At 55.0% G+C, this 26,917-nt stretch overlaps 1 protein-coding gene across 1 annotated transcript in view; it reads left to right on the top strand.

The window, feature by feature from the left end:
• LOC105494290 (papilin, proteoglycan like sulfated glycoprotein) overlaps positions 1–26,725 on the top strand; it is a 35,224-nt gene extending 8,499 nt beyond the window's left edge. The window contains 22 exon segments of the mRNA XM_071099897.1: positions 1,157–1,287; positions 2,056–2,179; positions 2,636–2,716; positions 2,813–2,985; positions 3,167–3,290; positions 3,786–3,912; positions 4,891–5,098; positions 5,626–5,808; positions 5,987–6,128; positions 10,392–10,472; positions 10,685–10,940; positions 12,097–12,217; positions 12,541–12,679; positions 13,739–14,216; positions 15,029–15,166; positions 16,226–16,350; positions 16,594–16,732; positions 17,367–17,504; positions 18,494–18,621; positions 18,716–18,824; positions 20,555–20,721; positions 24,583–26,725. Coding sequence (XP_070955998.1) covers positions 1,157–1,287; positions 2,056–2,179; positions 2,636–2,716; positions 2,813–2,985; positions 3,167–3,290; positions 3,786–3,912; positions 4,891–5,098; positions 5,626–5,808; positions 5,987–6,128; positions 10,392–10,472; positions 10,685–10,940; positions 12,097–12,217; positions 12,541–12,679; positions 13,739–14,216; positions 15,029–15,166; positions 16,226–16,350; positions 16,594–16,732; positions 17,367–17,504; positions 18,494–18,621; positions 18,716–18,824; positions 20,555–20,721; positions 24,583–24,752 — 3,482 coding nt within the window. The 3' untranslated portion in view covers positions 24,753–26,725.
• Positions 26,726–26,917: the final 192 nt, after the last annotated feature.

Here is a 26,917-nt window from a genome sequence, read left to right as displayed (position 1 = left end):
CTGTAATCTTGGTTCTTTGGAAGGCTGAGGCAGGAGGATCATTTGAGCCCAGGAGTTTTAAACTAGCCTGGGCACCGTAGTAAGACCCCGTCTCCACAAAAAAAATTAAAAAAAATAGCTGGGTATGGTGGCATGTGCCTATAGTCCCAACTATTCGAGAGACTGAGGCTGGAGGACCACTTGAGTCTGGGAGGTGGAGGTTGCTGTGAGCTTTGATCGTGCCTCTGCATTCCAGCCTGGGAGACAGAGTGAGATCCCATCTGAAAAACATTAAAACCAGGAAAAAGTTACCCTCATCCTGCCCCTTTCACAAGATCACTGTTAGCATTTCATCTTAGCCCCTTTCACATCATTCTCTCCATATACACTTACATATTTGTAATTATTGCATATTAATCACCGTTTTGCATTCTGTGTTTTAAGCATCTTCCCACACCATATAGTTTTCACAATCATTTGCAACTTCATAGTCAGCAGGTGTAATATTCCATTGATAATTTGTTTAAAGAGTAGCTTGTTATGGCCGGGCACGGTGGCTCACACCTGTAATCCCAGCACTTTGGGAGGCTGGGGCAGGCAGATCACCTGAGGTCAGGAGTTCAAAACCAGCCTGCCCAACATGGTGACACCCCATGTCTACTAAAAGTACGAAACTTAGCCGGGTGTGGTGGCACGTGCCTGTAGTCCCAGCTACTGGGGGGGATGAAGCAGGAGAATCGCTTGAACTAGGAAGGCGGAGGTTACAGTGAGCCGAGATCGTGCCACTGCACTCCAGCCTGGGCAATAAGAGTGAGACTCCATCTCAAAAAAACAAAACAAAACAACAAATAGCCTGTTGTAACCACCTCAGCTGTGGTAAATAATGCTGAGGTAGACTTCTTTAAGTGCTTTGCTTTTTCCTTATCCCGGTCAGCTGTGATAAACAATGCTGAGATAGACTTCTTTAAGTACTTTGCTTTTTCTTTATCCTGGGACTTTTCTTCGACTTGATCCTTAGAGGTGCGACAGATTCAGGGAGACGGCCCCTTCTCCTTGGGTGGGGGCTGCTGCAGGGCTTTCTGACCCATGCTTTCCTGTTGCTAGGGTAGGCCTTGGGCCCTGGGGAGGGGCGTCATCCAACCTCAGGATCTCAGTCTTGCCTTCCTGCCCACCCCAGCCCCAAACAAGTGTGAACTGAACTGCATTCCCAAGGGGGAGAACTTCTACTACAAGCACAGGGAGGCTGTGGTCGACGGGACGCCCTGCGAGCCTGGCAAGAGGGATGTCTGTGTGGATGGCAGCTGCCGGGTGAGTGGTCCCCCAGCCCCTCCCTGCCTCCGGGCTGCCTGGGGGCTCAGTGCGGGTGTTTCCCTGTCCATCACCCACAGGCCCAGGTAGCTGCCATGAGCTTGGTGTCTTCTCAAGTTACCAGAACACCAAGCCCAGCTCCTAGGGTACCTTGCAGGCATCACAGATGCCCTATGGCCCCTCACCTTCATTCTTGGAGAATGCTAGCCCTACAATAAGAGAAACCCTCTGGGTGGCAGAAATCCGGCTAAAACCGAGTTCAGAAGAACAAACAACAGGGACAGCCGCAGGTGCATGAATGAGGTGCCACTCGGCTTTCCTCTCCGTGGGTCCAGCAGCAGGATCGGGTCTGTTCTTCCCAGGAGGTGTGGAGGTGGCCGCCAGCTGCTCCGGACTTCTGCTGTGGCAGCCTGGCCCCTCCCAGAGAAAGGGGGCCTCATTCCCAGGAGTTTCAGCCACCAGGGGTTGGGACTTACCCTGAACCACTCCAGCCTCCCCAGACCCACATTTGGGGAGCTCCATTCAAACTCTGCGGGAGAGAGGTGGCCCTTCAAGGAAAACAGGGCGTTATTACCAGAAGGGGAGATGGGAGCTGAGCAGATAAATGTATTGTCAGTCACAGGCCAGTCCCCTGGCTTGTGACTGAATCACTCCTGACCACCCTATTCTGCCTGGGCTGCGTGGGTGCTGGGGTTAGGGTGTGACGGGGCCCAAGGCCTGATGTGGCCATGATGCCCTCTCCCATGCCTCCCGCGTCTCTGCCCACAGGTTGTCGGCTGTGATCACGAGCTGGACTCATCCAAGCAGGAGGACAAGTGTCTGCAGTGTGGGGGTGACGGCACGACCTGCTACCCCGTCACAGGCACCTTTGACGCTAATGACCTCAGCCGAGGTGGGGGTGGTTCCGACAAGGGGCTGTTGTCTGCCCCTTCCTTGCCTGTCCCTGCTCTGGCCTAGGCTCCAGGCCAAGTGGCCCCCATGGCACCCGAAGGCTCTGACCATATCAGGTCACGTCTGAAAGGCCCCATGTGGCCTTTGGTTAGGACCCTTGCCCACTTGTGCAGTCCCACCTCCTGCCACTGCTTGGATGCTCTCCCCATCTCTTCCCGCTCCCGGTGTGCTCCAGGTGCCCTGAGCCTTCCCGCCACCCTGGCTTTTGTACTGCAGCCTCTTCTGCCAGGGTTGCGGTTCCCAGCAGCTCGGCCCGGTCTGGCTCCTGCGTACCCTCCCTGCCCCCATTCTGTGCTGCGTGGCACTTGGAGTCCTTGGGGGCCACTCCTTCCTGCTGTTTGGTGCCGGGGGAGGGATAGCCCAGCACCCTCAGCACCTGTGTCTCTGCCCCCACCAGGCTACAACCAGATCCTCATAGTTCCCGCGGGTGCCACCAGCATCCTCATCGAGGAGGCTGCTGCCAGCAGGAACTTTCTGGGTGAGAGCCTGGGGTTAGGTCCTGGCAGGTCTGGGGCTGCCGGAGGAGGTGTGGCCGTGCCTCCTGCCGCTGACTGAGGCAGTCTCCTCTGCGCAGCCGTGAAGAATGTTCGTGGGGAATACTATCTCAATGGGCACTGGACCATCGAGGCGGCCCGGGCCCTGCCGGCAGCCAGCACCATCCTGCATTACGAGCGGGGTGCTGAGGGGGACCTGGCCCCCGAGCGGCTCCATGCCCGGGGCCCCACCTCGGAGCCCCTGGTCATTGAGGTAAGTGGGGGTGTGGGGAGAGAGGGTGAGTGGGTGGCTCGTGGTCCCCAAGAGGCTGCCAAGCTCTGTACATGGGGGGTTGAGTGGCTCTGGGCCTGAGCCTGGCAGGGGGCTGTGGGGCTGTGGTGGGTGTGGGAGTGCCCCGCAGCAGCAAACCCCAACAAGGACTCTCCCATGGCAGCTCATCAGCCAGGAGCCCAACCCCGGCGTGCACTACGAGTACCACCTGCCCCTGCGCCACCCCGGTCCTGGCTTCAGCTGGAGCCACGGCTCATGGAGTGACTGCAGCGTGGAGTGTGGCGGAGGTGCGGGCGTGGATGGACCAGGGGAGGGTGTGGGCCCCGTGTGCCGGGTCCCATGGCCATGGGTGAGCAAGTCGCAGCCCCTCCTGGGGAGATGGATGAGCAGGCGAGAAATCTCTGTGTTATGGGGGTGGCTTTGAGGAAAACCTAGGGATCTGGGGGACTCCATGAAGGACCCCAGCCTAAGTGAATAGAACCAGAGGGGGCTTCCCAGAAGCAGCGGCATCTCATAGGAGATGGACTCCCTTAGGAACGGAGACTGGGCCTGGGGTCAGTGATCAGGTGCCAGAGCAGGGCTCTCTCACTCACAGCAAAAACTCTCTGAGCCTCAGTTTCCTCATCTGCCAGTTGGGGATGATGGTGGCACTTGCCTTGGGGGGTCATCTAAGGCTGAATGGGGATGACCTACGGGGTGAGTGCAGGATGGCGCCTGGCCCGGGGAACATGCTTAGTGAATGTTGACTGGTGTTTGCCCGCCATGGCCGGGCCTCTGCTCAGGTCACCAGTCCCGCCTGGTGTTCTGCACCATCGACCATGAGGCCTACCCCGACCACATGTGCCAGCGCCAGCCACGGCCGGCCGACCGGCGCTCCTGCAACCTTCACCCTTGCCCAGAGACCAAGCGGTGAGGCCTTGCCAGCCCCTCTACCTATGATGGGGCCCAAGAACTTGGGTGGGAAGGGAACAGGGCCTCCAAGCTGCTTTAGGTGTAGAACAAAGAGGCGGGGGTCCAGGGCCCCCCACACTGTTACTGGGGTGTGGGAGAGGTGGCAGCTCTCCCTGGGGGAGGCAGAGAATGGGCCTGAGCCCAGGTCTGGTCTCTCTGCCCTCTTGTGACCACGAAGTACTCAGAACACCCAGGCTTGGTGGCAGGAGGGTTGGAGAAGGTTCTAGAGGTCCCTGTCTGTCTGAGCCAGCAGAGGGTTTGGCTTGGCAGATGCCGAGGGGTGGGCCAGGGGTCGGGCCTCAGGGCCTGCTGGCGTCGGCCATGCCTTTGTTCGTGCACAAAGGACTTCTTACCTGCACCGGCCTGGAGCGTGGCGCCTTGCTGGGGCCCAGCGAGTATGTGGGAACAGGTAACCTGCAGGTCACAGGCTCCCCGCAGGGTTGGTGCCAACCCGTCACCGCTTGGCCTTGGTGGCAGTGGGCCTCCTGGGATGGTGGCAGGCTTGGCTTTGCATGGGGCCACAGGGCTGCTCTGTCCTCCGGGTCCTTGCACCTGGGGCCCGGCAGAGCTGCTCCACGCGTGGGTGAGCGCACCCTCTCCAGGAGCTGCCCCTGACTAAGGTCAGACTGAGAGGAATGGAGTCTGACTGGGAGACAGGGACCTGGTGGGAAGGAGAAAGGGGGATGGCGTTGAGGACCGGAAAGCCAAGGGGGTGGCGTGGGGCTCCGAGTTGTGGGGAGCGCTCAGAGAGCCTGGCCCGGTGGTGGGGATGCTAAGGAGCGCCTGGGTCGTGGCCTTTGTTCAGGCCGGAGGTTCAGAGGATGGGCAGGGGTGGGCATCCTCAGGCCACCTGTGTGAGTGAGGGCTTGTGCCTCTCAGGGCTGGGTTTCTGCCCATGCTCCCGGGCCAGCCTTACCTGATTCCCCCTCCTGCCAGCTGGAAGGCAGGGCCATGGGCGCCCTGCTCGGCCTCCTGCGGAGGAGGCTCCCAGTCCCGCTCTGTGTACTGCATCTCGTCTGACGGGACCGGCGTCCAGGAGGCTGTGGAGGAGGCTGAGTGTTCCGGGCTGCCTGGGAAGCCCCCTGCCATTCAGGCCTGCAACCTGCAGCGCTGTGCAGCCTGGAGCCCGGAGCCCTGGGGAGAGGTGAGGCCCCTGGCCCGGATGGGGCTGGTGCTGGGCCTGGGCAGCAGCAGGGAAGGGCTGGGGTCTTGTCCTCTGCTATGGAAACTGAGGTCCTGGGAGGTAAAGTGACCTGTCAGGTCATCTTGGAAGCTGTGGCCAAGGCTGGGACCAGAAGTACCTGGATGACTGGTCCAGGGCTCTTCCTTTTTCTCCAGGATCCCAGGGCAGGAAGAAGCTGGGTGTGTTGTTTGGGGGCAAGGGAGGGGTTGGCAGTGTCTAGGCTGTCAGTCATTGCTTCTAGCACCTACGTATATTTAAGTTGCAAACAGGTGGAAAATATAAATGGGTGACACCCTCAGTCTGTTGTCAGTAGCCATGGTTCAGGCTGTGTGACCTCAGGGGAGTGACTCAGCCTCTCTGGGCCTGGGAAGGACATGGGTAGTGGGTGCTATCTGCCTCCATGCCAGGCTGGTGGGCTGCTAGCTGTCCGACCTGGCGTGGCTCCTCAGGGCAGGGCCGAGCTCCTGCTGACAGCCTTGTCCTTGCAGTGCTCTGTCAGCTGTGGCGTTGGCGTCCGGAGGCGGAGCGTGACTTGCCGGGGTCATGGGGGTTCTTTGCTCCAAACTGCAGCGTGCTCCTTGGAAGACCGGCCACCTCTCAGCGAGCCCTGCGTGCATGAGGACTGCCCCCTCCTCAGGGACCAGGCCTGGCATGTCGGCGCCTGGGGTCTGGTGAGCGCTCTCCACCCCACACCTGCTACCTGAGCCTGGCCTCCAGCAGGTGGCTGCACACGAGCGCCGTCCTTGGACCTAACACGGGCCACTGCGCTCCTTCCCCTGCCTGTCTCCATGTGGGTCCCCACCCCTAGCCTCACCCTTAGGGTCTCTCTCTCCCACCCCTGGGCCTCAGTGCTCCAAGAGCTGCAGCTCGGGCACTCGGAGGCGACAGGTCATCTGTGCCATTGGGCCGCCCAGCCACTGCGGGAGCCTGCAGCACTCCAAGCCTGTGGATGTGGAGCCTTGTAACACGCAGCCCTGTCATCTCCCCCAGGGTAAGGACAGGAGGGCAGGGAGGAGCCTGGCCCGACCTCTCTCCCACTGGCTATGAACCCACAAGCATGTGCTGCCTCGGGGCCTCTGCCTGCACTGTCATCCCTCTGGACCCCACTTCTCCCACGTCTCCCCCGCTGAACCCTTTGCCATCTGTAAGGCCCGCCTGGTGTGCAGCCCACGAGGCAGCCCTGCGTTCCTCCACTCAGCAGTGGCGTGCCCCCTGCCCCTCCAGCCCCCATAGCATGCTGTCATTTCTGTGGGACTCTTAGATTCGTTTCCTTGTGCTGCTGTGGTTGTATACGGCTTGTCAGACCTACCCACTATAAACTTCTTGAGGACTGGGTCCCCAGCTTCCATATGCCTCTCTATACCCCCATAGAACTTACCTGACACGGTTAGGTACTCAGTGAATGTTTGTTGAATGACTGAGTGACTGACTGTGTGCTGAGGGAGGGAAGCAGTCCAGGAAGGAGTGTCTCCACATGCCACTTCTGCCTCTGTCTTCTTCCCTTCATCCCCGTCCCACTGTGAAGGGAGCCTCACAGGCAGGAGGGCCTGCTGGAGAAAGGGCACTGAGGCCGGCGTTTGCTTGGCGTGAGGATGCCACATGGAGGAAGGATGTGGGTGGTGGCTGAGCTGGGATGGGGGTGGAGGGGTGGCCTCCCAATACTGCAGAGAGGCATGTTTGGCCTTGACTCACTCGTGATGGGAACTCTCTGAGCCGTAGGGACCTTGAGGTGAAGGAAGGCAGAATTTCTATGAGACATGTGACAGGTGTGGCTAAGAACCAGTGGCCTCAGCATCACCAGCAGGCTTGAGTTTCGATCCACTCCATTGCTGACCAGTTATGTGGCCTCGGGCCAGTGCCCCACCTCTCTGATTCTCAGTTTGCCCGTCTGTACAGTGGTTAAAAAGAGGGACTTTCCAGACCATGGTGGCTCATGCGGCACAATGGCTGACCACACGGGGTGCTTGCTAGCTAAGCAGAGGGTGGGAAGGAGTGGTGGTGAGGCCTTGCGGGGAGCTCGGGCTCACTGACCATCCTGAGGGCTCCTGGTGCCTCAGCCGGGGCCTGGCCCTTGGGGCTCACCAGCAGGAGAGCCTTGGACTCCCAGGGGTTCAGATCTCCATGGAGCCAGTCTGTTCCCCAGGGCCTTGCTGGCTTCTAAAGAGGTGATCTTAAGCCTGTCGCAGCAACTAGCAGGACTCACATAGAAAGGAAGGAAAAGGCCAGGGAAGTTTAATCCCAGCCTGTAATCCCAGCACTCTGGGAGGCTGAGGTGGGAGGATCGCTTGAAACCAGGAGTTCCAGACCCGCCTCGCCAACATTGTGAAGCATCATCTCTACTAAAAATACAAAAAATTAGCTGGGTGTGGTGGCGGGCGCCTGTAATTCCAGCTACTCAGGAAGCTGAGGCAGGAGAATTGCTTGAACTTGGGAGGCGGAGGTTGCAGTGAGCTGAGATCACACAATTGCACTCCAGCCTGGGCAACAAGAGTGACTCCATCTCAAAAAAAAAAAAATAGATTTCACCACATATCTATTGGAGTCTTCCAACCCCAAATTATCATTGTTTTAAATATTCCTGGGGGCTGGGTGCAACTGCTCACGCCTGTAATCCCAGCACTTTGGGAGGCCGAGGCAAGTGGATCACTTGAGCCCAGGAGTTCAGGACCAACCTGATCAACATGGCGAAACCCCATTTCTACTAAAAATACAAAAATTAGCCGGGCGTGGTGGCGGGCACCTGTAGTCCCAGCTACTCAGGAGGCTGAGGCTCAAGAATCACTTGAACCTGGGAGGTGGAAGTTGCAGTGAGCAGAGGTCGTGCCCCTGTACTCCAGCCTGGGAGACAGAGCGAGATTCTATCTCAGAAATAAAAAGATAGATAGATAGATAAATATTTCTAGGGATTTTGGCAAGATGTAGTCCATGTGGGAATGGAATATTCACTTACTTTATTATTATTTTGAGACAGGGTCTCTGTTGCCCAGGCTGCAGTGCATGGTACAATTATAGCTCACTGCAGCCTCCACCTTCTGGGCTCAAGGGATCCTCCCACATCAGCCTCCTGTGAAGCTGAGACCACAGGTGCAGGCCACCACGCCCAGCTAATTTTTTGATTTTTTGTTGAGATGGGCTCTTGTTATGTTGTCCAGGCCGGTCTTGATCTCCTGGGCTCAGGCAATCCTCTCACCTTAGCCTCTCAAAGTGCTGGGATTACAGGTGTGAGCCACTGTGCCTGACCCACTTATTTTATTCTTTATACCTTTCTTCCATTATATAGTAATCTGCTTATTTTGGAAAATTTGAAGCACACAAATAGAAGGGAAGGGCACCCTGCCTCCCAAGCACTCATAGCAGCTTTCGCGATGAGCATGATTTTGGGGGATGGTCCTACAGGTTTTCTCTTACGTAGCATTAAAAAAACATTCGTATTGTCCTAATTTTATCTACTTATCCATTTGCATTTTCTGACAGTATTTTGTCATGAAAAATCTTTTTGAAAAATTTAGGGATGTTGTTTAAATAAATCCATATACCATAAAACCCACCCATTCTAATGGCACAATGATTTTTTGTAAATTTACAAGTTGGACACCATGATAAAAACTTTAAACATACCAAAGAGTTGAAAGAATGCATAGTCAGCAGCCACGCACACACTGTGTCAGTCAGTTCCACAACTAATATTTTGCTATATTTGTGGGTTTTTTTTTTTTTTTTTGAGACAGAGTCTGGCTCTGTTGCCGAGGCTGGAGTGCAGTGGCGCGATCTTGGCTCACTGCAAACCCCACCTCCTGGATTCACCCCATTTTCCTGCCTCAGCCTCCTGAGTAGCTGGGACTACAGGTGCCCACAACCACGCCCAGCTAATTTTTTGTATTTTTAGTAGAGACAGGGTTTCACCGTGTTAGCCAGGATGGTCTCCATCTCCTGACCTCATGATCCACCCGCCTTGGCCTCCCAAAGTGCTGAGATTACAGGTGTGAGCCACTGTACCCGGCCTTGTGTTTTCATTATCTAGTCTCTTGTCATTGTTGTCTTTTTTTTTTTTTTTTTGTGAGACTTAGTCTCACTCTGTTGCCCAGGCTGGAGCATAGTGGCATGATCTCGGCTCAGTGCAACATCCGCCTCCCAGGCTCAAGTGATTCTCCTGCCTCAGCCTCCTGAGTAGCTGGGATTATAGGTGCATGCTACTGAACCCAGCTAACTTTTGTATTTTCAGTAGAGACGGGGTTTTCACCATGTTGGCCAGGCTGGTCTCGAACTCCTGACCTCAAGTGATCTGCCCACCTCGGCCTCCCAAAGTGCTGGGATTACAGGCGTGAGCCCATGCTTGGCTCATTATCTAGTCTCTTTCTATCCTTTGTCTATTCATCCGATTTTTTAAAATATGGAATTTTTTTATGGAGGTGAAATTTACATAACATTCAGTTAGCCCTTTTAAAGTGTACAGGTTGGTAGCATTTAGTGCGTTATTTCAATCTCTGAAGTTAGACATCCCAGTAGGTAGGAAGCAGGACCTCATTGTGGTTTTGATTTGCATTTCCCTGATGACTAATGATGTTGAGCATCTTTTTACGTGTTTGTTGGCCATTTGCATATCATCTTTGGAGAAATGCGTAAGTTCTTTACCCACTTTTAAAAATTGGATTGTTTGCCTTTCTTCCAATTTTTCTTTTAAAGTATGTTCTGTTTTTTGTTTTATGTAGCTGGGATCATAACACATGCACATTTTATATCTGATACTTTTTGCTGAACATGTAAGATTAGCATTTTTGGCCAGGTGCAGTGGCTCACACCTATAATCCCAGCATTTTGGGAGGCTGAGTTAGGAGGATCACTTGAGCCCAGGAGTTTGAGACAAGCCTGGGCAATATAGGAAGACCCTATCGCTACAAAAAAAAAAAAAAAAAAGATAGTAGTCCCAGCTACTCAGGGGCTGAGGTGGGAGGATCACTTGAACCCAGGAGGTTGAGCCTTTAGTGAGCTGTGATCACACTACTGCGTCTCGGCCTGGGCGACAGACACCCTGTCTCAAAAAAGATGAGCATTTTCGGTGTGACTGGAGACTTTGGAAGAGTGGCTGGGCGGTTTTTGAAATCCCGGGTGGTGCTCTCCCCTTGGGCTGTCTCAGGTTCCCGGGCCCTGCCTGGGCAGTGGGGTAGAAGCCAGTGCTGGGCAGGGTTGGCCACAGCTGAGGTCCATCCTCTCTTCCTCCCTTTCCATCCCGCATGGACCTCCTGGCTCCCTGCAGAGGTCCCCAGCATGCAGGATGTGCACACCCCTGCCAGCAACCCCCGAATGCCATTGGGCCCTCAGGAGTCCTCTGCCTCGGGTGAGAGCTTGGTCCTATCCCCCACTCACAGCCCTGTAGTATTTGTGTCTGAGTGGATGGTCCGTGGGGGTGTGGAGGCCACAGTTGGGTGCAGCCATGGTGGAGGGGAGAATGGTCCAGGGGACGGAGGAAGGTGGGTCCGGCGTGGTCAGGGGTGGAGGGGAGGAGCCAGGTGGAGGCACTGTGTGTCTTTTGCTTCCTCTTCTTTGTAGACTCCAGAGGCCAGTGGTGGGCAGCCCAGGAACACCCCTCAGCCGGGGGTGACCACAGGGGAGAACGAGGCACCCACCTGTCAGCCCTGGGCCCCGCCCCCTCTCTGCAGCAGCCCCTACACCAGCGACCCCTACAGTCGGGCTCAGGGCCCCATGACTGCAGACACAGTCCTCATGGGTGCTGCCCCGATGGCCACACGGCGTCTCTCGGGCCACAGTGGCAAGGCTGCCCTGGGGTCTCCTGTCAGCAGAGCAGGTGGGTGCTGGAGACAGGTCTTCCCCCTGCCCCATCAAAGAGGGAAGGTGAGGCCCCGTGGGTGAGCCAACATCTCTGGTCAGAAGAGGGCTGGGGTGGGTGTGCACAGCTCAGGAACAGGATGCCCACGCTTTCCTCCCTGCGCTGCCCTGAGCATGGGATCTTGGGGACTTGGCTTCCTGTGGCTGAGCCTCCTGCTGTGCCAAGTGGGGACACAAACCCCACCTTGCTGCAGTGTCAGCCTGTGGAAACACAGCCAGAGACTCCGAGAGGGCTCCAGGTGCAATTCTAGCTCTCAGATCTAACCAGCCTCAGGGAACCTGTGGTAAAGGCTGGACGAGGGCCGACCAGCTCCTCACAGTCTTCGTAACAGTCCCCGCCACGCCTGCCTTATGGATTGGGTCCGAGTCATCCCACTCCTGCAGGTGTCCTCCCTCTGCCTCTCCTCCTTCCATGGCCTGCCCTGAACGCATCCCCAATGTGCTGTCTCAGACTGGCTGCTTCTGGACCCAGACTTTGTGGCCAGTGGCCTGGGGACAGTTCCCAGCTCAGACACTCGCCGGCTATGTGTTGGGTGACTTGGGCCACGTGACTTAACCTCTGTGATCTTGGTTCCTCTTCTGAGAACTGGGAATGATGACAGTCATGATGGAGCCCCCGTGAGGGTGAAGTGCATCACAGTATGCCTGGCACAGAGAGGGCGCCGGGCACCCTCCCTCCTTTCACCTTGCCTCCTGGCACCTGGTGGGTGGGTGTGGAGTAAATGGTGGGTTCCTTTGAACCCCCTCTTCTGCCCCGTCTCCCGTCTGCTTCTGTTTTGTAACTCCCGCTGAGAACTGACATTTGGTCGGACTCGGATGAACGTCCCCCTTCTTGGTTTTGTGGGCTGTGCAATTGACGCTCTGCCAGTGATGAGGGGCACAGCCACCGCTTATTGTGTCATGACTGCCCTCCCTGGTAGCTGCTAAGAGCCGGTGAATGTAGGCAGAGATTGCGGCACACAAAATGGCCTGCCCTGCACATAGGGACACATCCTCTCCCGCCCGGGTCCCTACCCTGTCAGCCCCCACCATGGGGAGCCTCAGAGCCTGGGTCTTGGGATGCAGGGAGCATGGGGACAGGCTGGGCAGTGAGGGGCTGTGTGATGTCTGCCTAGGTACGGGTGCTGCCCTGACAGGGTATCTGTCGCTGAGGGGCCCCATCACGCTGGCTGCACAAAGTTGTACGGCAGTGACAGCACCAGGAGCAGGCCCAGGTCAAGGGCAGTGGCTTCTACAGTAAGTGTCTGGCCTGTGGGAGGGGAGGAGGCCAGCCCCTGAGCCTGCTCAGTGTCACTGTGACCCAGGATCTTTGCCGCTTTGGCCTCAGAGAAAGGAGGTCCCTGCAAACCTGCTGGCCTGGGTCATCCTCTGGAGGGCACCGGGCTTCAAAGATGGGCCTGGGGCGGATCAGGGGTTTCATCCAACATTCTCCTGGCCTCTGGTCTCCCCTGGGCTGGGATTCTGGCCTCTCCTTCCTGCCATCCTCCCCATGGCAGCCCAGAGTTCCCAACAATGGCCAGATCCATTGCCCACTTCCCAATCATGGGTTTCCTCCCCAGGTCCACAACACCCACCAGCCCCAGGCCCAGCAGAATGAGCCCAGTGAGTGCCGGGGCTCCCAGTTTGGCTGTTGCTATGACAACGTGGCCGCTGCAGCCGGTCCTCTTGGGGAAGGCTGTGTGGGCCAGCCCAGCCATGGTGAGTGGACGCCCCCTCTCCTCCTTCTCGATGGGTAGACTCTGCTCCCACCATGCCTCCAGCCCCTACCCAGAACCAAGACCTTCCTGCTGGCTCAGTTATTCATTCCTTCCACAAATGTTGATTGACACCTGCTAGGTGCCAGGCCAGAGAGCAGTGCCAGAGTGTTCTTGCATCGAGCAGTTTGAGCCTGTGGCCGTCCGGCTGCTTCTGGGAACTGGGGAGGGTGGGAGGTGGGAGGTGGGAATCCCAAGGGGCTGGGATGCCAGTCTCATGCTTGGGAGTCAGCCCCTTCGAGGCAGAGCCGGTGCAGGGCAGTTAGTGCTGGGATGGGCAGGAGTGCCCTGGCCCTGCCTGGAATGTGTGTGGAGTAGCAGGAGCTGAGTGCTGGAGGGAGGCTAGGGGCAGGGAGGTCTTTGAGGTTGCAGCCCTGGATGAATGAGTAGAGCTGCTGGGAACCATTGCGAGGACCTCAAAGGCCAGGCTAGGGCTGTGGTGAGGGCTCGCAGGAGGCACCCGTGGTCATGTCTGAATGTGGAGAGGTGGGTCAGGCCATGCTGGCGAGGGCTGCTGGAATGGCAGGCTGGGTGCTGGAGGTGGGCTCAGTGGCCAGTCAGTGCGGCATCCTGGGGACAAGGGAAGGCCCTTCCTGGGCATCTTCACACGCCCTGGGTGGCTCAGGCCTGTGTCCCTATCACAAGCTAAGCAGGCAGGTTCACCTTCTGGGCTCACTTTGCATGTGACTCCAGGTGGTCTGGTGGCAGGAAAGGCCAAGGGTCCAAGGGAGCTGGCCCAGGGGGCCCTGGCCCTGACCTCCCAGAGGCTCTAGCTCTGTGGGTGAAGGCTGCTGTGGCACCAGCCTGGGGCAGGTCTGCACAGTGGACAGACTCCGGTGGAAGTGTCCTGCATCCCAGGGCCAGGTCAGGCCCCCAGCCAGGGGTGTAGACACGCTTTATAAATGGGGAAAGGCCTGCTTCCTGAGTCGGAGGCTGAGGGGATGGAGGGTGCAGCCTTAGTACTGGGCACCTCGGTGACATACATCACACCCATGCCCCGCAGCCTACCCTGTGCGGTGCCTGCTGCCCAGTGCCCATGGCTCTTGTGCAGACTGGGCTGCCCGCTGGTACTTCATTGCTTCTGTGGGCCAATGTAACCGCTTCTGGTATGGCGGCTGCCATGGCAATGCCAATAACTTTGCCTCGGAGCAAGAGTGCATGAGCAGCTGCCAGGGATCTCTCCACGGGCCCCGTCGTCCCCAGCCTGGGGCTTCTGGAAGGAGCACCCACACGGTTGGTGGCAGCAGCAGTCCTGCAGGCGAGCAGGAACCCAGCCAGCACAGGACAGGGGCTGTGGTGCAGAGAAAGCCCTGGCCTTCTGGTGGTCTCTGGTGGCAAGACCAACAGCCTGGGCAAGGGGAGGCCCCCCACACCCAGGCCTTTGGAGAATGGCCATGGGGGCAGGAGCTTGAGCCCAGGGCCCCTGGACTGGGTGGAGATGCCGGATCACCAGCGCCACCCTTCCACAGCTCCTCCTACAGGTAAGGCCCACCTTCCCCAGGTAGACGGGGGGTTAGGACACCCAGGCCAAGAGTGTGCCAGTTGGAGCTAAAACCTGAAGTCAGCCGGCCCTCCCTCCCCATCCCTAACTTCTGTTTCTCCTGAGAGCCCTGCCTGGTGGGCCTTGTTGCCATCATTCTATGGATGGAGAAGCTGGGGCTTCAGAGACTTGAGGCTACTCTGATGTCTAATAGACATCTGTACAGATGGGGGCTCTGGGGTTCTCCATCAGAGCTCACCAGTATACCCTGGGGCCTGTCTGGCCGGAAAAGCTTATTGGCTTCATGACTTTTGGCAAGTCACCCAACTTCTCCAAGCCTCAGTTTCTTGACCTGTAAAATGGTGGCATTACCTCCTGCCCTGTGTACATCACAGGTGTGGGCTCTGGTCAAGATGACTCTTGGGACTGGGTCATATTAATGAGGGATTTGGGAAGGTTAAAAACAAAATTAAAAACATTGTGTTCCACATGGGTCGAGCGTGTAGTTTAGCCCCCACATGAACCCAGTGTGTGCCATCCCTCCCGACCTCTCCCCACCCCCGGGCTTTGCACCTACCTTGTTGCCGCTATAAGAACAAGTTGAGGCAGCAATGCATGGGGGCACCGGGGGCAAGTTGGGGAGGGTGGATTCCTGAATCCATGGGCTTCTGGGGCTCTGCCTCCCATAGGGACCCTCTAACCCCAAAAGTGCCTGTGATAGGATGGGCCCCAAGCTGTCTGCGTGGAACACACTGCTTAGGGGGTTCTGGTCCTGGCGCTCGCGCCAGTCAGCAGATCTTCCCACCTCTCCAGGATCAGCTTGGCAGGTGTGGAGCCCTCCTTGGTGCAGGCAGTCCTGGGGCAGTTGGTGCGGCTCTCCTGTTCAGACGACACTGCCCCGGAATCCCAGGCTGCCTGGCAGAAAGATGGCCAGCCCATCTCCTCTGACAGGTGGGTGACAGTCCCCCACCTCCTCTGACAGGTGTGACAGCCCCCTACCTTCCCTGACTGGTGTGTGACAGCCCCCCGACCTCCTCTGACAGGTGTGTGTGACAGCTCCCTCCACCTCCTCTGACAGGTGTGTGTGACAGCTCCCCCACCTCCTCTGACAGGTGTGACAGTCACCCCACCTTCCCTGACAGGTGTGTGTGACAGCTCCCTCCACCTCCTCTGACAGGTGTGTGTGACAGCTCCCCCACCTCCTCTGACAGGTGTGACAGCCACCCTACCTTCCCTGACAGGTGTGTGTGACAGCTCCCTCCACCTCCTCTGACAGGTGTGTGTGACAGCCCCCCGACCTCCTCTGACAGGTGTGTGTGACAGCCCCCCGACCTCCTCTGACAGGTGTGTGTGACAGCCCCCCGACCTCCTCTGACAGGTGTGTGTGACAGCTCCCCCACCTCCTCTGACAGGTGTGTGTGACAGCTCCCCCACCTCCTCTGACAGGTGTGACAGCCACCCCACCTTCCCTGACAGGTGTGTGTGACAGCTCCCTCCACCTCCTCTGACAGGTGTATGTGACAGCTCACTCCACCTCCTCTGATAGGTGTGTGTGACAGCTCCCCCACCTCCTCTGACAGGTGTGTGTGACAGCTCCCCCACCTCCTCTGACAGGTGTGACAGCCACCCCACCTTCCCTGACAGGTGTGTGTGACAGCTCCCTCCACCTCCTCTGACAGGTGTATGTGACAGCTCACTCCACCTCCTCTGACAGGTGTGTGTGACAGCTCCCCCACCTCCTCTGACAGGTGTGTGTGACAGCTCCCCCACCTCCTCTGACAGGTGTGTGTGACAGCTCCCCCACCTCCTCTGACAGGTGTGTGTGACAGCTCCCCCACCTCCTCTGACAGGTGTGTGTGACAGCCTCCCCTGAAGCATTCCCCCAGGCTCGCTTGGGGTGGGAGGGTGCCCTGTGGACTCTGATCTCCTCTGGCAGGAGCACTGAGGCTGAGGGAAGACTCACTGTTGACTTTGGGAGCCCAGAGCTCACCCCCACACCACCCCACTCAGGCACAGGCTGCAGTCCGATGGCTCCCTGATCATCCACCCCCTGCAGGCAGAGGACGAGGGCACCTACAGCTGTGGCAGCACCCGGCCAGGCCACGACTCCCAGAAGATCCAGCTTCGCATCATAGGTCTCTGTCTCCAACCCATCCACCAGTGCATTCTCAGGGGCCCGAGTGGGAAGGCCAGGATGGGGTGCCTACGCGAGGGCTGCCTCACACTAGAGGGACCCAGGGTGTCTCCCTGAGTCAATTCCTTGTACTGGCAGGGACCACCCTGTAGCCCTCATTTCTCCACAAGGTCTCATGGCCCACCCTCCCTTCTACTCCCTTTTCCCCACAGCTCACACCTTGTTTCTCCTGGCCTCATGACAGGAAATGACATGGCCGTGCTGTCTGAGGCTGAGCTGAGCCGCATCCCTCAGCCCAGGGACCCAGGTCAGGACTTTGGCCAAGCGGGGGCTGCTGGGACCCTGGGGGCCATCCCCTCTTCACACACACAGCCTGCAAACAGGTAAGAACTCAGCAATGCCATCTTGCCCTCCCCCATGCCAGGGCCAGGGCCGGGGGTCTCAGTGGGTGAGGAGGGGAAGGTCTGCTGTGACCAGGCCTTGCTGGCCCCTGCTCAGGGCTCTAGGAGGCCAGGCCTAGAAAAACAGGGTTCCTGGAGCTGGGCCTGTTGAGGAGGAAGCTTCTGGGAACGGTTCCACAGGCTCAGGACTCAGGAACTGAGGAAGGGAAGGGCACACAGAGCTAGAGGGCCTGAGCCGGCTTCTTTGGGGAGCGTCTTGAGCTGGCCTTGAGGAGTGGTTCAGTTTACAGGGGGGATGTGGAGGACCGGAGGGGTGCCCAACTCGGAGACCTAGTGGCAAGTGTGCAGGGTGGGGGGTGACAGATGGGGATCCTGGCTGGTGGGTGTGTCTGGCCAGCCATGGTGGACGGGCAGGGAGTGGTGGTGGTGGGGAGGCAGCTTTAGACTTCACCCCAGGTAGTTATTGAGTTTCTAACCAGAACAAGGCAGGGAATTTTAGGAAGCTGAATCTGGCTGGAGAGGGAGAAGGGGCCACCAGGCTTGTGCAGAGGTCCCCATGGGAGTGGGCGGGGGCAGCGGCAAGGGCCCCTCATGCTGTGGGCTGCTCATTTGGCAGGCTGCGTTTGGACCAGAACCAGCCCCGGGTGGTGGACGCCAGTCCAGGTCAGCGGATCCGGATGACCTGCCGTGCCGAAGGCTTCCCGCCCCCAGCCATTGAGTGGCAGAGAGATGGGCAGCCTGTCTCTTCTCCCAGGTTTATTTGACTCCTCTCCCCTTCCTCCTATTCTGCCTCCAGCCCCACCTTATCCTGTGGAGGCCACCGGGGAAGGGAGCTGCTGGGCATCGTCATGGCCAGTTCTCAGCCGGACTCCAGGGCCTTTCGAGAGATGGAGCAGCTGGGCAAAGGGCTCCTTGGGTTGGCTAACATTTGAGTCTCTGGGCCTTTCCAGAATGTGGTTAGTGGACAGAAATAAGAGGCCAGTTAACAGAGGTGATGGCGGAAGGAGGAAACGGAGTCAGAACACATTCCCAGCTGTAATCACAATCGCTACCCTTTACTGAGCGGGCACTGAGTGTGAGGCTTGTTCCTATCACGTGACCTGCAAAAAAGCCATATTGATCAGGTGCTGTTTTTCCCCCATTTTACACACAGAAGCTTAACATCACACAGCTTATAAGCAGCAGAACCAGTATTTGAGCCCACTAAATGAGTATAGCAAAAACTAGAAACCCAAATCGAAATTTTGTTTCAGAAAACTTGAAATGGTTTATATTGCGAAGCTTAAAGGCCAGACATTTTCGGCCGGGCGCAGTGGCTCACACCTGTAATCCCAGTACTTTGGGAGGCCGAGATGGGTGGATCATGAGGTCAGGAGTTCAAGACCAGCCTGGCCAAGATGCTGAAACCCCATCTCTACTAAAAATACAAAAATAGCCAGGCGTGGTGGCACATGCCTGTAGTCCCAGCTACTCGGGAGGCTGAGGCAGAATTGCCTGAACTCGGGTGGCAGAGGTTGCAGTGAACCGAGATCACACCACTGAAAGCACCAGCAGCTGCAGGTGTAAAGTCTGAGGCCAAATGGTCCTTTCATCAGACCCCACCAAACACTAGGGGATGTTTAGCCTCTCACCAGGGACCTGGAAGACCTTGTGTTCCCTCCCTGACCCCATGCTTGATGGACAGAGCTGGAGGAGAGGGGAGGCTCCTTGGGCTGGAGCCAACTGGCTGTACTTGGTTCCCAGACACCAGCTGCAGCCTGATGGCTCCCTGGTCATCAGCCGAGTGGCTGTAGAAGATGGCGGCTTCTATACCTGTGTCGCTTCCAATGGGCGGGACCGAGACCAGCGATGGGTCCAGCTCAGAGTTCTGGGTAAAGTGGCAGTCCTGAGTGGCCTTTGAGGTCAGGTGGCATGGGTAGGGCAGGATCTTCATAGTGGCTGACAATGACTTGTCCTTGTGCCCAGGGGAGCTGACAATCTCAGGACTGCCCCCTACTGTGACAGTGGCAGAAGGTGACACCGCCAGGCTGTTGTGTGTGGTAGCAGGAGAAAGTGTGAACATTCGGTGGTCCAGGTAAAGGCTCTATTCCAAGCCGTCCCCACCCCTAGACCTTCACAACCTCCGGTGTGGATGTCTGCCTTTCTGCCAGGGATGTCAGTGTCACCATTGCTTCCATTCCGGCTTCCAGGCCTGGTGCCAGGGGACAGGGCTGCAGCACCCTCATCCCTACAGAGCGAAGCTCTGTAGGGCCACTGGCTCTCTGCTGGTTGGGCTACACTAGGGTTTCCTAACCTCAACACCACTGACAGTTTGGAGCTGGTAAGTTTTGGTTGCTGAGGGCTGTCCTGTGCTTTGCAGGATGTTTAGCAGCATCCAGGGCATCTACCCACTAGACGCCAGGAGCACCCTCCCCAAAGTCATGACAATAAAGAATGTCTCCAGACCCACTGCCAAATGTCCCCTCGTGGCAAAATCTCTCCTGGGGCTGTGAACCATTGGACTACACTCAGCTTTGGGGACTTCAGTGGTCTTTTACCCCAGATCAATCGGTTTTATATTTGTCCATTCATTTAGTAGACATTTTTTGCCCCCTCCCTCCCTGTAATGTGTCAGGACTAGGCTAGGTTCTGGGAATCCTGGGGTCACCTGAGCCCCAGGGTACTCCCAGGCAGATGGCCCAGCATCCCAGGAGCTCCAGATGTGTTTTGCTGTAAGTGCCCTCTGTGCACAGAGGAGTGTCAAGGAAGGGGGGGGCCAGGAAATGACTCTGGCTGCACTGTAATAGCTAAGGATGGCAAAGGATGTTCTTGGTAAAGGAAGCAGCAAGTGCCAAAGGTGGACACTGAGAGAGGACACCAGGATGGGAACCGGCCAATGCACTGGCCAGGAGAGGTGATGGGGTTGCAGAGGGCATCTGTGTCTTGTGTGGCCTCGAGCCCAGGGAAGGCAGTGGGAGCTGCTAGAGGTTTCCCCACTGGTGTGCTCAGTCCAGCCATCCCCTGATCAGCTTGTCAGGCCTGCCTCTCCACACTGGCCTCTCCTGGATCTTTCCAGCAGCAAACATGCATAGAACTCCCCTCTTCACAACCACCTTCCATTGAGCCTCTATGTTCCTGCAGACCCTACGCTGACACAGTGTCCCCTTTACAGCTGTCCATGTTGATTGCCTCTGCCTGTTCATCTCCCTACTCACTTCTCAGGGCCTGCAGTGGGGCCGCACATCAGCCCCTGCTCCAGGACACTCTCCTGGCCAAGGTCACTGCCTCTTTCCCTAACTCCACTGGACACCTGGCAGTCTTTACGTGACCTGTAGTGTTGTTCTGCTTGCCGTATGCTCCTTCTTGAAATTCTCCCTTCCCTTGGCTCCAGGAACCACTGTCTTCTGATGTGCCTCAGGGCCTGTCCTTGGTTTCTTCCTGTGTGACTTGGATCACCTCATAGACATGCACTTTGCTGAGTCAGTGCGATGCTGACACACTGTCTGGGTCTGGACTCTTGAGCTCCACACTTCAAATCTGAGGCCTCCTGCTATCTCACAGGCACCTCAAATTTGAAACAGCAGAAAATAACCTCACCATTCACCCCAGCCTTGGATCGCCCAAGGTTGGAGGGGCACCACCGTCACCCAGTAACCCGCTTAAGTTAGAAACCTTGGTCATTTTTTATTTCTCCCTCTCCTCCACCTCTTTGCCCTCAAGGGGTGGGAATGGTTGACTCTAGAATGGCTTTTGATTACCTCTTCCCTCTGTCTCCCAGGCCTCCGGAGGCCCTTGATAGCTCTCCCAGTGTCCTCTCTCCTCCAGGAATGGGTTACCTGTGCAGGCTGACGGCCACCGTGTCCACCAGTCCCCAGATGGCACACTGCTCATCTACAACTTGCGGGTCAGGGATGAGGGCTCCTACACATGCAGCGCCTACCAGGGGAGTCAGGCAGTCAGCCGCAGCACCGAGGTGAAGGTGGTCTCACCAGGTAGGAAAGGTCTATATCTGGGGATGGGAAGGGCATTCCCCTGTATATTTACTGGTTCTCGAGGGCTGGTTCTGCAGTCTGAGGGACTCTGGTTTGAATCCTGGCTCACCCTGCCAGTTGCTGGTAGTGTGACTTGGGGCAAGGGGCTTACCTTCCTGAGCCTCATTTTCCTACTCTTTACAGTGGGACTGCTCTACCACCTGAGAGGGTTGTAATGGAGATGAAGGAAATGATGCTCTGCTGGGCCCCAGGAGATAGCTTAGTAGACATTAATGCATGCAGGACATTCAGACTCACCGATTTTGAGACATATGGCTGCCTGGAATTTCATTATAAAACTTAAAACTTAAGGCAGACCACTTAAAATCTGTCCACTGTAATCAGGGTGGCAAAAAGGTGGTTCTGTGACTGAAAAGTGCCTTTATGGCCATTTGACCATATAACCCAGAAAGGAAAAGGCAGGGATTATCACCACTATTTTACAAATGAGACAGGTATGCAGAGAGCATAAGTGGTGTTTCCACTGGTCACACAGCAAATGAGGCCCACCTGGGACTAGAGCTCCTGTCTTTTGACTCCCCATGTTTTTTTTTCCCCCACGAAATTACTATACTTGTACCTAAGTGGCCTCTTACTTGCATATTTGATATTTGATATTGTAGCCTTACCTCCTCTAGCTACTACTCTATCATACTTCAACAAATCCAAATTGCCTGTAAGATGCATTACTTTTGTACCAAGAAAAAAATACTGCCAATGAAATGACACAATTCTGATACCATCAGTTAGGATGCAGACCAACTTGAGAGATGTGAAAATAAGTCCACATCAGAACTGATGAAACAGACTGTGGCTCAGTGTTCATACTTACAAGAGATATGTTTAAATCAGCAAGAGGGAAAGGGGGAAAGGGCTCTGCTCACCCCCCAGCCTGTGCTTCCTTGTGTCCTTGGTTTTTGTTCACTGAGGGACTGAAGACAGAGTGGTACCTCGGGCCAAGCTGCCAGTTCTCACAGGCCTGATACAGGCCTTGGTGGAGTGTGCCAGGGCCCTTCCTGCCTGGTCTTCTGGGCATTCCTGACAATCAGGCCTGTAGCGCCATGCCAGGAGCATGGCTACACTAAGAGGGGCAGGCCTGGCTGCCTCCTGGCTGCCAGGCTGAGGGTGGAGACTGGCCAGTACTAGAAGTTGAATGTGGCTGAAATGTTGCTTTGTGAGTGAGACTGACTTGTTGGCTTCCTGTCTATGGTCTCTTTAGGCAGCAGTTGGGATTTGCCTCCCCAGGGCCCAGCTCAGTGCTTGCATCACTAGGTGCTAGTGTTGTGGCAGGAAACGGTACCCAGCGGCTTCTCACTTGTTGCTCGAGCGGGAGGGAGGGTTACAGGGTTCCTTCCTGCCGCTTCGCCAGCCCGCCGCCTGGACCTCTGTCCCGGGCCTCGCTCGGCCCACGGTCTTGCTCCGCCCACTCGGCCCTGCAGGCTGTGCTCCGCTGGCGCTACCTTCCCGGATCCACGCCCGTGGCGGCTCCGCGCTGGGTGCTGACGTATAGACAAGGAGAACAGGGTGGCGCACTCGGAGATGCCAGCAACCGCGGAGCCCCAAGGGGGTGTTACAGGGGCAAATGTTCCTGCCGCTCGCAGCTTGGTGAACGGGAGCGTTACAGCCCGATCTTCCCTCCATTCCCTCCTGCTTGCTGGGCTACAAGAGCCGCAACACTCAGATACTTGGTGACTAAGTGCCTGCCTGCACAATGATGGAGTAACCTTGGCAGAAGCACCACACTCCAGGGACTACTTTTCACCTGTATCATGTCCAGAAGGTTGACCTTGTCTACATAATAACCAAATCAAGGCTCTGAAACAAAGCAAAATGCAGATTTCACATCTTTTCACATCTCTGAAGTTGGTCTGCATCCTAATTGATGGTATCAGAATTGTGTCATTTAATTGGCAGTGTTATTTTCTTGGTACAAAAATAATGCATCTTACAGGCAATTTGGATTTGCTGAAGTATTCACAGTGAGAGAACTGTTAAGAGGATCTAGACACTATGTTTGCGATGAGCTCCAGATGGGATTATATGGGAAAAAAAAAGAGAAACTTGCCTGATACCTGGTCACCAAGCTGAAATGACCTGAGATGTGTGCCCAATGAGACAGACATGGCCTCAGTCTGGCCACTGTCTTCCGGTCCTCTGCTGGCTGCTCTCACCTGTTCATTTTTTGTTGGGTCACATGGCGTGAGGCTGCCTAACCCTGCCCTACTCGTGGTTGGGTGGCACATTGAATTTCAGTGTTAGCACCAGGGTAGGAGGCCTTGGGGTAGTCAGGCTGAGGTAAAAGGGACATAGCTCTACTGGGAGGACTTCTCAACATCACTGTGAAGTAGGTGCTATTATTAGTCCCATTTCACAGATGAAGAAATGTGCATAAAGGGCTTAAGCAACTTGCCCAGAGTTACCCAGCTGGTAAGTGGCAGAGCCCAGATTGAGCCCAGGCAGTCTGGGTCCAGAGCTGGTGTGTTTAATCACTATGCTGAGTTCCCTCTATGATAGGTCTTGGGCTGTACCAGCTCAGACAGAGTTGATACCAAAGTTAGATTTTTAGAAACAATATGCATTAATGGCTTTGTTATCTATGTAAACTTAGGTAGGTAATATTCTGGTTATACCAACATACCAAACCTTTGTAAGGTTGTTTGCTGCTAGGTACAGTCTTTTAGCGGTATTTTGTGAGGAAACAAGGGGAGAGAGGAGAAAGATAAGCTTTCTCTGGCTGCCTGAGGTCTGACTTCAGGGAAGATACTGCTCTGGTCTAAGTCAGCTGAGTTTTAAGAACTCCTTTCAGAAGAGAGATGAAGCAGTAGAATGAAACTTTTTTTTTTTTTTTTTTTTTTTTTTGAGACAGTCTTGCTCTGTCACCCAGGCTGGAGTGCAGTGGTGTGGTCTCAGCTCACTGCAACCTCTGCCTCTGGGGTTCAAGCAATTCTTCTGCCTCAGCCTCCCGAGTAGCTGGGAATACAGGGGTACGCCACCATGCCTGGCTAATTTTTGCATTTTTAGTAGAGACGGGGTTTCACCATATTGACCAGGGTGGTCTCAAACTCCTGACCTTGTGATCTGCCCGCCTTGGCCTCACAAAGTGCTGGGATTACAGGCATGAGCCATCACACCCAGCTGAATGAAACCCTTAATAGGGAGTTATGAGATATAGATGTTCCTAGTAAGTACAGAGGGAGATAAAATAAGGGCTTTGTTCTCAGTATAGCATTAGAGCCACCGTTAAAAGGACTGTTTTCCTATTACCTTGTCTAATATGCATTGCTTCCTCTGGGGAAAGTGAAAAACTGGAATGATGAGGACCCAGGTGACTAAGATAAGCTGGTGATATTGAAGGGACAAAACTTTGATGGTTGGAGGAACCCAGCAGAGAAAGGGAAAAGATAAGAGCTCTTGCTAACTCAAAATTTTACTTGGGGCTGATCCTACCTGCTCTCCCAATCCAGAGGCCAAACCAGTTGTCATTTAGTAATTCTCAAAAATAAGGAGTTAACTTCAAGAGATGTTTAATCATCCAATCAATAAATATTTGGGAGTCTAGGAAGAGCTGTTCACTGGGCTGAGGCCACAAATAATAACGGGAGGACCACTGCGTGTTGAAGTGAGGTCAAAAAACAGGTAGAAATCATCATCCCTCATAGAGTTTGTACGTATGGTTGTTAAAAGGTTACAGGGTAAGTGCACTTCAGTTTGACTCTGGCAGTTACAATGCTGTGTTCCTTTGAGGAAATGAAATGGCAGGTGAGAATTTTCAGCATACACAGAGCTTCCTCACCACCTTCTCTTTCCCCCGTTTTTCTGCAGCACCCACCACCCAGCCCAGGGACCCTGGCAGAGAGTGCATCGACCAGCCAGAGCTGGCCAACTGTGATTTGATCCTACAGGCCCAGCTCTGTGGCAACGAGTATTACTCCAGCTTCTGCTGTGCCAGCTGTTCACGTTTCCAGCCTCACGCTCAGCCCATCTGGCAGTAGGGATGAAGGCTAGTTCCAGCCCAGTCCAAAATAGTTCATAGAGCTGGGAAGAAAGGAAGATGGACTCTTGGCTTCCTCTCTCTGGCTGGCAAAGGGAGTTATCTTCTGGAATACATTGGCTCTTTCAAAAACCCACCCAGTATTTAGCCACAACAGCAGCCAGTACCAGCTTCCCTCTGTAGCCTTCAGCAGTGTTTACATCTCTGACATAACCACAGGCTGCTGTCAAGAAGAGCAATCTGTTTGGATAAGAATAACCTTTACTTTACAGCTTCCCTTTATAATTTCTGTTACACAGGAATAGTTCAATGCCTTTGTTTGTTTTTTGAGACTGAGTTTCACTCTCGTTGCCCAGGCTGGAGTGCAATGGCATAATCTCAGCTCACTGCAACCTCCGCCTCCTGGATTCGTGATTCACCTGTGTCAGCCTTCTGAGTAGCTGGGATTACAGATGCCTACCACCACGCCTGGGTAATTTTTGTGTTTTTAGTAGAGACAGGGTTTCACCATGTTGGCCAGGGTGGTCTCGAACTTCTGACCTCAGATGATCTGCCCACCTCAGCCTCCCAAAGTGCTGGGATTACAGGCATGAGCCAACATGCCCAGCCATCAATACATTTTTTGATTTTTAATTTTTTTTTTTTTTGAGACAGAGTTTCACTCTTCTTGCCCAGGCTGGAGTACAATGGTGCGATCTTGGCTCACCGCAACCTCTGCTTCCTGGGTTCAAGAGATTCTCCTGCCTCAGCCTCCCGAGTAGCTGGGATTACAGGCATGTGCCACTATGCCTGGCTAATTTTGCATTTTTAGTAGAGATGGGGTTTCTCCATGTTGGTCAGGCTGGTCTTGAACTCCCGACCTCGGGTGATCCACCCATCTCTGCCTCCCACAGTGCTGGGATTACAGGCATGAGCCACTGTGCCCGGCCCATCAGTGTGTTTTAAAGTTAGCTGTCAGGGCTCCACTTAATTTAAAGCTGGACAGGGAGATGTGTAATGATTTCAAAGTTAACACCTGTTTTTTAAGGGGCATGCTAACTCTTGCTGTATCAGGGAAGTATTCTGTGCTACAACCAGCCGTGGTTCCTTGCTCTAGTCTCACTCACCCTTCTAGGCAGTGCCTCAGTCAGCTATAAATCCGGTGCAGAGGGTTAACTGCATAACCCTTGTTGGCAAAATGGAATAGATGTAAGACCTCAAACAGGGATTTCTGATGAGACAGCAGCAGTTAGCACTGTTATCTGAGCATGAAAGAACTAGAAAAGCTCCTTACGTCATCGAGATGTTGGACCTTGAAGCCCTCCTGAGGCCAACATGCAAATCTGGCTGTGAAGGTTCACCTGCACCTGTATAAAGCTGACCAGCCTGCTCTGTACAGTGACAGTGAGGAACCCCTCTCTTCCTTAAGTAGGAATCTGTGAAGCAAAATGTTCGCTGCCAGAGAAAAATCAGACTGTCATTAAAAACAGCATTAGCAGGATGAGGATACGAATGGGGAAGGGTGGTGGGCAATGCAGTAACAGGGAAATGGTTTCAGAAATGGTTTGAGTTGGAAGACAACATTCTTCATCTCTCAGGACCTCTAATTCCTTGATGCTAAAACAAGAAGCATGGATTCTATGAGCTTCCAAGTCCCTTTCCACTTTAACCGTCTACAAATTTTCCAGAGGACTGCCTAGTAGCAAAGGTTATTCCTGGACACAGGAAAGAGAGGCATTACAGGGACCAAAGCTCTGAAGGGTGACTTTTATTACCAACACACTGGCTGGAAAAGGGACAAACCGCATCATGGGTGAGTGACACTTCTCAGTTTGCTACTACTCATTCAACAAAGGAAATGTGGGCTGGGGCAGAGGTCTTTTTTCATTTAATACTGGAAAAATACTGAAGAGCATCCATGTTCACTTATGGCTGGTTTTGCTATAGAAATTGGAAAATAAAGGCCACTTTCTTGGACTCCCCAGTTTAATTAAACCAGAATTTGGCTTATTGGTATAAACACGTCAGAAGGTAAGTTTGAGGTTAACTAGCAGCTAACTAGTTCTAATAGAACCAGTCATAGAATAGTGGGCTAAGATTAAAGGTAAAACTCATTCTAGGCCAGTGGTTCTCAACTTTCTACCATATTGCAAGCTTAAAAAAATCCAAAACACAACCTGGGGGGCC

Source organism: Macaca nemestrina, chromosome 7, assembly GCF_043159975.1.
Source record: "Macaca nemestrina isolate mMacNem1 chromosome 7, mMacNem.hap1, whole genome shotgun sequence".
Classification (NCBI taxonomy): Eukaryota; Metazoa; Chordata; class Mammalia; order Primates; family Cercopithecidae; genus Macaca; species Macaca nemestrina.
The sequence above is the reverse complement of the archived record's forward strand: the minus strand, read 5'-3'. Positions and strand labels throughout refer to the sequence as shown.